Source organism: Eucyclogobius newberryi, unplaced genomic scaffold (genome assembly GCF_026437365.1).
Source record: "Eucyclogobius newberryi isolate DKJ021-1_F unplaced genomic scaffold, fEucNew1.0.hap1 SCAF_17, whole genome shotgun sequence".
NCBI lineage: Eukaryota > Metazoa > Chordata > Actinopteri > Gobiiformes > Gobiidae > Eucyclogobius > Eucyclogobius newberryi.
This window is the reverse complement of record NW_027315801.1, coordinates 10,907,338-10,916,962: the sequence shown is the minus strand read 5'-3', so window position 1 is coordinate 10,916,962 and position 9,625 is coordinate 10,907,338. Positions and strand designations below refer to the sequence as shown.

The 9,625-nt window shown below is 39.7% G+C and overlaps 1 protein-coding gene across 1 annotated transcript; it reads right to left on the bottom strand.

Annotated features, from left to right (window-relative positions):
- Positions 1-2,080: 2,080 nt before the first annotated feature.
- pm20d1.2 (peptidase M20 domain containing 1, tandem duplicate 2) lies at positions 2,081-9,493 on the bottom strand. The gene is made up of 13 exons (XM_072449130.1): positions 9,239-9,493; positions 9,053-9,139; positions 6,984-7,219; positions 6,317-6,403; positions 5,834-5,967; positions 5,625-5,744; positions 4,807-4,882; positions 4,669-4,730; positions 4,515-4,593; positions 4,364-4,435; positions 3,433-3,598; positions 3,068-3,167; positions 2,081-2,226 (listed from the first exon to the last, which is right to left on the bottom strand). The coding sequence occupies exons 1-13, from the start codon at positions 9,456-9,458 to the stop codon at positions 2,097-2,099; spliced, it is 1,569 nt and encodes a 522-aa protein (XP_072305231.1). The 5' UTR covers positions 9,459-9,493; the 3' UTR covers positions 2,081-2,096.
- Positions 9,494-9,625: the final 132 nt, after the last annotated feature.

Here is a 9,625-nt window from a genome sequence, read left to right as displayed (position 1 = left end):
TCGCATTGCCGGCAGTAAGTCCGACCTGTTATCATTGCATGTTGGACTCCGCCAGGGCTGTCCTTTGTCACCGGTTCTGTTCATAGTTTTTATAGACAGAATTTCTAGGCGCAGTCAGGGGTCGGAGGGTGTCCGGTTTGGGGACCACAGGATCTCATCTCTGCTGTTTGCAGACGATGTTGTCCTGATGGCTCCATCAAACCCGGACCTGCAACATGCACTGGGACGGTTTGCAGCGGCTGGGATGAGAATCAGCACCTCCAAATCCGAGGCCATGATGCTCAACCGGGAAAAGGTGGCTTGCCCTCTTCAGGTGGGTGGGGAGTCCTTGCCCCAAGTGGAGGAGTTCAAGTATCTCGGGGTCTTGTTCACGAGTGAGGGAAGGATGGAGCGTGAGATTGACAGGCGGATCGGTGCAGCGGCTGCAGTGATGCAGTCGCTGCATCGGACTGTTGTGGTGAAGAAGGAGCTGAGCCGAAAGGCAAAGCTCTCTATTTACCGGTCGGTCTACGTTCTGACCTCACCTATGGTCAAGAGCTTTGGGTGGTGACCGAAAGAACAAGATCGCGGATACAAGCGGTCGAAATGAGTTTCCTCCGCCGGGTGGCTGGGCACTCCCTTAGTGATAGGGTGAGGAACTCAGTCACACGGGGGGAGCTCGGAGTAGAGCCGCTGCTGCTCCTCCACGTCGAGAGGAGCCAGGTGGCTCGGGCGTCTGTTCCGGATGCCTCCTGGGCGTCTCCCTGGGGAGGTGTTTCGGGCATGTCCCACCGTGAAGAGGCCACGTGGAAGACCCAGGACACGCTGGAGGGACTATGTCTCTCGGCTGGCCTGGGAACGCCTCGGGATCCCCCCGGAGGAGTTGGAGGAAGTGTCTGGGGAGGAGGAAATCTGGGACTCCCTGCTTAGACTGCTGCCCCTGCGACCCCGGCCCCGGATAAAGCGGAAGAAAATGGATGGATGGATAAAAACAATCAGAGATAAATTAGATGAAATTACTCCCACTATTCGCCCTGAACAAGCCCAAGCTGTAAAACTACTGTCCCATATAAATCCATCAAATTAAATAAATAATAAATTTAGAAAGGTTCACAGCTGTTGATCAAGGAGAGATAACTTAAGCTATTATGTCCTCTGAAACCTCAACTTGTATCCTTCACCCGATTCCAAGCAGATACTCTCCCCCTAAAGATACTCTCCCCCTAATTATAGACTCTATTCTAAAAATAATAAATACTTCACTAGAAAGTGGCTATGTTCCACTGTCCTTCAAACATGCAGTCATTAAACCACTTTTGAAAAAGCCTAACCTAGATCCCTAGAGGTTACCTAATTCCAAGTTTAATGCCATATTGTAGAACATTCCAGGCAAAGCAATGATATGAAGACCGTCAGGTAATGGATCCTCTACCAGAGACGTTACATAGTGTACCTTTAAGAATTAAACTAATACATAACTAATACATAGTTCAGTCTCACTTTGTGTAACATTTTCAACGCACATTTGCCTGGTTTCCACACAGGAACTCAGAGCATCTTTCCGCAGCCAGTCACTGCTCGTCACTGCTAGTGTGTCCGGGGTGAAGACTATTATCCATGATAGTAATGAGGTCACATTGATTGCCCCGTGAGACTTAAATCTATTCCTTACTAAAAATTATTAAGTAGTCAGAAAATTATTACTGTAAAAGCCTCAACCCTTTCACAGTGCGATGGACTTTATAAATCTTTCACGATACAACAGAAACATGTAATTGCTGTCAAATGTGTTGGTTGGAAACATTTTAATGTTGATTTCAAATGTCTTATTTATGATGATTATTAATTAGTTATTTTAAATGTTTGAATGCGCCTCAATAACAGATTTGTTTTTAATATTTTGATTCTATTTACATTTGCTATATATTGAATTATGTTCCGATAATAATTGTTAATTCATTAAGAGTACAACTTAAAACATACAGAAATCCTCATATGTGTGTTTAATTTAAATTTAATTTTCTTTCTTTCTATGGTGAATTGAGTTGTTGAATGTAATGACGCAACAGAATGACATTTTAAATATTTTTTATTTCCAGCTAAAACAAAACAAAAAACTACAGTTCATGAACAGAGCTGTGAGGGTCTGGAAGCTTCTTAATGTCACAGTTTTGGATAAATCTGAAGTAAAATTGTACAAGGGTCTCATAATTTTCTTTGGATATCCTTTCATTGATGCCATGGAATCTAAAGACAAAGAATAGTGAGTGTTATTTGTAAAGTAGCTATGTATAAATCTAGCTAAATACGTAATAGTGTCAGTGGTAAAAAAATTTGGATGGGAAAAACAGGACCAATATATATATATATATATATATATATATATATATATATTATATGTATATAGTTATATATATATAGTCATATATATATATATAGTCATTTATATATATATATATATATATATATATATATATATATATATATATATATATATATATATAGTCATTTATATATATATATATATATATATATATATAGTCATTTATATATATATATATATATATATATATACATAGTCATTTATATATATATATATAGTCATATATATATAGTCATTTATATATATATATATAGTCATTTATATATATATATATATATATATATATATATATATATATATATATATATATAGTCATTTATATATATATATATATAGTCATATATATATAGTCATTTATATATATATATATATATATAGTCATTTATATATATATATATATATATATATATATATATATATATATATATATATATATATATATATATATATATATATATATATATATATATATAATCGATAAGAAATGTCCTACTTGGAAGTATCATGTTTCAATAAGAGTCTAAGGATAAAACCTGCTAACCATGTAGTTTAGAGCACTACAAACATATTCTGAAATTATTCTTGTATTAGTTTAGCAATAAATGCTATTTCAAATCACTGGGACTGAATCTTACGTTTGCAATCAGATTCCCCAAAGTTTTCAGCCCAGCTAAAGTAAGTTTGATGTTAAAGATGCTGCCTTACCTTTGAGCATCCCCAGGTTTATACCAGACGGGGTAAAAGCGATATATGCCGCTGCTCAGGTCTTTAAAGTGTCGACTGTCCGTATTTCCCACACACAGCCCTGAAGAATGCAAAATTACAAAGATGGTCAAACCAAAATAGGGATACGACATCAGATTTAACATCAGATTAATATAAAATATAGTGCAACAAAACCTAATCTAGATTTAATTTCATTGTTGGGTTCAATACTAGTAAAAAATGTTATATATATGATTGATACTTCCCCTCTCAAATAGTGTACCGCAATATGTTTAAATTAAATATTGTGACATCTTAAACCCAAATACAATATATACAATCCCAATTATTTTAGTTTTTGTTACCTGGGACAACGGTCACCGATGAAAACATATCCAGAACGGTTTTCTTGATGAGTTGATATCCGAAAGACGTTTCATCATAGGGGCTGATGGGTAATGGATCAAATCCATTAATTACATCTATTTTCACACGGGGGTCTCCAATGGTGGACTCGACAGACTCCAAAACCTGGATGATTTTGTATATTGCCATTAAAACATTTGAAAATATTATTGTCATCATCATTATCATTATTATCATCATCATTTATTATCATTTTTATTATTATTATTAATATCATACTTTTTTATATATTATTGTCAATAGGAGTTGGTGAAAATGACAATAAATATCTTAAAGGTGCACAATGTAACTGCTGGGGGATCTGCCATCCGCTTGTCTCCATGGTGATGCTACTGCTTTGCCTAGAATGTTCCACAGCATGACATTAAACTTATTCATTTAGCATTTCTTTAATTACGGATGTTTTTATTGCTCAGAAACACATTAAAAACATGCATTATTACTATGAATGTGGTTGCCTGTCCACAGATCTGACCTGCCTTTCTCCATGGAGATAAGATACGTTTAATGCCATACTGTGGAATATAGCAATAACAGCTCCATGACCCTCCATACCCTCCATGCCCCCAGAGGTTACCTAGTGCAGGTTACCTAGTGTTACCTCTGTGGACTCTCTGCATCTAATTATTCAAACATTTTGTCGAGATTATACGTTACTAAAATGTGTTTTGAGAGGGGGCAATGGCGCATACCAAAGTGTCAAAGGGTTTGTGAGAGCTAGGAATGAGTGAGATTAATATAAATACACACTTTCTCCATATACTTCAGCTTTAAAATATAAAGCTTGAAATATAAAGGCACAGACTAAGACCATTTTGAAAGATTGCCAGCTCGTCTCATGCAGTTTTCTGTTTTTACTTAATGTTGCACCTCTTTCAGCGAATGTGCCGAGTGGATTCGTAAATTGACAAAGGCTTCTGCGTATGATGCGATCACATTATCCTGCACCAAAACAAAATCAAGACTTAATTAGCTCAGATGTTGCTTGTTGCGCCCTCGTCTGCATCGTGCTTTTTTGTACCTTCACTCCTGCATTAAACATCGTGACGGCTGTAGTCGTTCTCACAAATGCGTTGGTCGTTGCGCTCTTTTCCATGACTCTGAAAAGGAAAACGAATCGCTTTATTGACAAAATTTGCACAGTTTTATTTATTTATTTGATAGAACGTATTTACCTGGCAATCAATGGTGAAAACAGCCACAGATTTGACATGATAAAATTCAGAGGAAACCTGAACTAAATGGTACAACATTGGTGGTGAAAAGCAGACGTGAGGGAAGTCATTCAAACACAACTGATCATCGGTCTTTACCTTATGAGCGAGATGTTCCAACATGCCACGTTCAGGCCCCTGACCAAACAGTCGCTTCATTGGGTTGTCCTCTAATCTGAGCAGAGAGAAATGCATTTGAGGGGACGTAACCAGTTTTGTAATAAATGTTGTTTTTTATTACAGGTATAGAATAAAGAGTTTAGTGCTGTGGTTCTTAAACTTTTCACACCGAGTCCCACCTAAGCTCATATTTGGCTTTCTGAGTATCACAAGAGAAGGATGGATAATTTACAATTGTTCTAAATATTTCATAAACCAAAGGACCAAGAGGACCAAATCATTAATAGATGTGTCTATAAATTAAACAATTACTCAACCTGCAGAGGACGCCGTGTACCACCAGGGGCAGTTTGAGTCCCATCAGTGATACACGTTCGATAAGCATCGATCTAGACCCACTCTAGAAAAAAAAATTCCTGGTACTTTTTTTTGTTCTAATTTGAAGCATGTTGCACAGAGTAGGAACTAGGGACTGGGACCATGGACTTTTTTAGTTCCTGCTCAGGGGTAGGTACTTTCTAGTCAGACCAAGAACCTTTTGGGGACACAAATACTATACATTTACAACACACAATATTTTTTTATTAATTCTTAGACTTAGACAAACTAGAAAAATGACTTGGCTACTGAATATCAAACAATACAATTGTAAGTAGAGTAAATAGTAAGAGCAATCATTAGGTGGTCACATGGAAGTTTAGAGTTCATAACGATGATCGAGCCTTGTCAAAGTGCAAATAAATCCCTCCTACAAAAGTAAAGCAATTTCGATATAAAAAGAAGTGAATTTGGTTTACCTTTTTACCGCTGCTGCCAAAATACCAATGGTAGTTTCACGAGGAGGCATAGATGCATGACTTGGAGGCATCGAGACACTCAGCTTTAACAGGGAAGCCCCTTTTTCACTTGTTGCAATTCTGGCAATATAAACAATATTATTATTCATGCGTAGATGCCCCGTAATGTTATTATTAGTATTAGTAAAATGATTGAATGTAAGATTTACACGGCAGCAGCTCCGTCAAGACCCGGGAGAATCCCATCAAGTATAGCAGAGCCCTCGTCCAGGACAAACACAAGCTTCACGCTGCGCTCTTTCAACACTCGGACCATGTTCACTGCCCCATTCTCACCACCGATCTATAAAGGATTAAACTACTCCATTAAAGAGAACATATATGTTTTATAACATATAGGCTTGTTGAATATAGATGGGGCAGGTCAAATTAATAGGGATGTCAAGATTGTTCGGTTAATCTATGAATCATGTGTGTATGTATGTATATATTATATATAAATAAATATGTATATGTATGTATGTATGTATGTAGATAAATATACTTATATACATAGATACATATACATATTATTATTTATTTTTTTAAATAACAAAAACCTTTATTTAACCAGGAGAGTGCCATTGAGGTTAAAACCTCAATAAATTCAAGAACTCTAAATCCATTGTATTACTTTATAACACTTTCACTACCTCTTCATCATGTCCGAGGCCGATGTAAAATCCTCTCTGTGGAGCGTAGCCTTTCATCAGTAAATACTCCATCGCTTGCAGAATTCCCTGAAAGGAAATTAACAGAGAATTTTGTTTCAGAAATTCATTCAACAAATGAAGTGTGGTTAGTGGACCAGTTACTTGGACCAGCGCAAAGTAATGTGATTACTTCTATCAGTCTACCCAAGGGCAGCTACAGAAATACTACAATCTAATGTTTTAATTTCACAGTTTCTAAATGTCTGATACTTAGTGCAGCGGTGGCGTTCAGGAGTTAATTTGCTGACATCACCCGTCAGCACAACTGCTGAGAGGGTGTGGAACTCTGAACAAGAAACCAATGCACTGAAAAACATAACATGGGTAACATGCCCAAGACATTTCCTTTAATATTGCCATCTCAAAGGACACGATAATCATAATCAAACAACCTCATGGGCATAAATAACTCAAATGATAAATTATAGAATCAGGAATACAGTCCATGTTCCTTAAATAGCACACAGACAGGGACCGTCTGGGAACATCTCCCACAGGAGGTGCTTTTGAATGCCACACTTCTCAGTCATTGGTTCAAACACCATCACCATATCACAAACCTGTAAAGCACATTATTATTATTGTTTGTCCTCTAATCATGTCTCACCATCACTTGGCTCTTGTCGTCCATAGTCCCTCTGCCGTATATGAAGCCATCCCTTTCCTCTGCAGAAAATGGTGGGAGGTCCCAGGCATCTGACTCTGAGGCGGGGACAACATCAATATGAGCCAGCAGCATGTAGGGCTCCAGCTCAGGACGTGACCCCTGGACCCAGAACAGGTGACTGTAGTCTGCCACCAGATCATGTTTGACCAGGCGCGAGGAGAAGACTGTCGGGAAAGCTGTTAGAAAATACAAGGAGGTCAATGATTATACATGGGTAATGATGAAACATGGTCCAGAATTATACCAGGACTATGAGGAAATGAGATTTAACTGTGGATAGAGTAGCTTGACTGCAAAGACGGACAATGAAAAAGACTGTGGCGTTTTAATTTGGTATTTAAGAGAGAAGCAACGTGTATTAATACATAAAAACATTCATAATCAAGTGTAATTGTGTAATGTTTTCATCTTGAAGCTTTTGGTCCTAGTGTACTAAAAAGATCTAGGCCATCCCTGCACTTGTTTTCATAATGGTGGTTTAGTTTGGTTTGGTTTGGTTTGGTTTGGTTTGGTTTGGGTTTTGAACAAAGCCGTTTTAAATTTGAAATGGCACAAAAATAATCTGTAAAGTTTGATTTCCGCGAGACATGTATAACCCATTAGAATTGGAGCTAAAAATAAAACAAATGCTAAAAACAGTTACACCCACTGACAAACAGTTAAATATTATGTCTTTAGTTGATCAGGAAGCTCACACAAAATCCCTGTTTCTGTTGTTTATGTCAACATTGCAGGGAGATGGACTTTTTGACTTTGATCATTTAAATTTTTGTTAATCATTAATTCATTTTTTAATTAAGGGAGTGTCTACAGAGCCGCGGCGCACGGCCGAAACTGCTAGGCTATTTTGTGCCGCGGCTCCTGAAACTGCTGGGCTATTTGACCGCGCCGGGTCAGGGTTAGGGTTAGGGTCAGGGTTAGGGTTAGGGTTAGGATCAGGGTTAGGGTTAGGGTTAGGGTTAGGGTTAGGGTTAGGGTCAGGGTCAGGGTCAGGGTCAGGGTTAGGGTCAGGGTTAGGGTTAGGGTCAGGGTCAGGGTTAGGGTTAGGATCAGGGTTAGGGTCAGGGTTAGGGTTAGGGTTAGGGTTAGGGTCAGGGTCAGGGTCAGGGTTAGGGTTAGGGTTAGGATCAGGGTTAGGGTTAGGGTTAGGGTTAGGATCAGGGTTAGGGTCAGGGTCAGGGTTAGGGTTAGGATCAGGGTTAGGGTCAGGGTCAGGGTTAGGGTTAGGGTTAGGGTCAGGGTCAGGGTTAGGGTTAGGGTTAGGATCAGGGTTAGGGTCAGGGTTAGGGTTAGGATCAGGGTTAGGGTCAGGGTCAGGGTCAGGGTTAGGGTTAGGATCAGGGTTAGGGTCAGGGTCAGGGTCAGGGTTAGGGTTAGGATCAGGGTTAGGGTCAGGGTCAGGGTTAGGGTTAGGATCAGGGTCAGGGTCAGGGTTAGGGTTAGGGTTAGGATCAGGGTTAGGGTCAGGGTCAGGGTTAGGGTTAGGGATAGCCATGAGGTTATGAGCCGTGCCGCGGCTCCTGGAACAGCTGGGCTATTTGACTGCACCGCGGCTCTGCAGCCACGGCCTTTAATTAAAACTTCAACTTAGTAAAACATATTGTAGGTAATAAATTCTTCTTTTATAGCATAGTAGTATAGTAATAATTGTGCATAAACAAATAGAGGAAAAGTTTATTAGGACCACAAGTCATTAGATGTAAATTCAAACTTTAATTCAAACTGTCCCCGTTTATATTTGTTATTATTATTATCTTTATTATTATTTATTTATTTTCTGTTAGAATGCTGCTTCTCTTACATTGACAAGATGGTGGCCGCAATAATGTAATGGATCCATGCAATAGACTCAATGTCCCTCTAGCTTTACAGTAGCTCACTGCGGGTGTGATGCTCATTGACACAACAACAGGTCATGTGAGCGGGTGTAGCTAGTGCGTGCAGCTACTTTAGTGTTAGCTTTCACCATTTACAGAGGCTAAAACACACGGACCACGACCGTCACTGACCTTTCCGCATGAACGTGTGGAAGTGCAGCAGGGCAGAGGTGTTGATGTCCGCCCGGGAGCTGGACACGGTGCGGATCCGGATCGCATCTGCGGGGGGAAGAACACCGCGCACACCCGGTCAAACCCTGCAACCCGGGGGCCCATTATGTGCACTACTCCAGGGGCCTTTTGCAAATCAATACTAACCTTTGAGATTAGCCAGGATCTGCTCTCTCTGACCTGCGTCTATGGCAAGTGAAATGTTATCGGTCCTTTCCCAAGTCGCGAGTTGAAGTCCGGCGTTGACGTCCATCGACAGAGTCCTTAACGTCGCCACCGTGAGTAACGCGACTGTTGTCAACACGCCGCAGCTGATGGTGAGCTTTAGAAACTTTGTGAGCCTCAACTTTTTCCCCGCGTCCGTCATTGTGGCGGCGGCGAGTTGTTGTGGCGGCGACGTGCGGAGCTCGAGCTGCGGCTGTGACAGGATCTGAACAGCGTCCTCTAGTGGAGGGGTTGGGGTAAAGCACTGACTAGGTTCTCAATATTTATTTATTTTTGCTATAAGATAAGTTTTATTTACTTTTGAACAGT

Coding starts and splice junctions, on each gene's coding strand:
- pm20d1.2 (XM_072449130.1), bottom strand. CDS start 9,458: ATGACGGACGCGGGGAAAAAGTTGAGGCTCACAAAGTTTCTAAAGCTC. Junction 6,404..6,983: donor ACGACAAGAGCCAAGTGATG/GTGAGACATGAT, acceptor ATTTCCTTTCAG/GGAATTCTGCAAGCGATGGA. Junction 4,883..5,624: donor TTGGCAGCAGCGGTAAAAAG/GTAAACCAAATT, acceptor CTCTCTGCTCAG/ATTAGAGGACAACCCAATGA.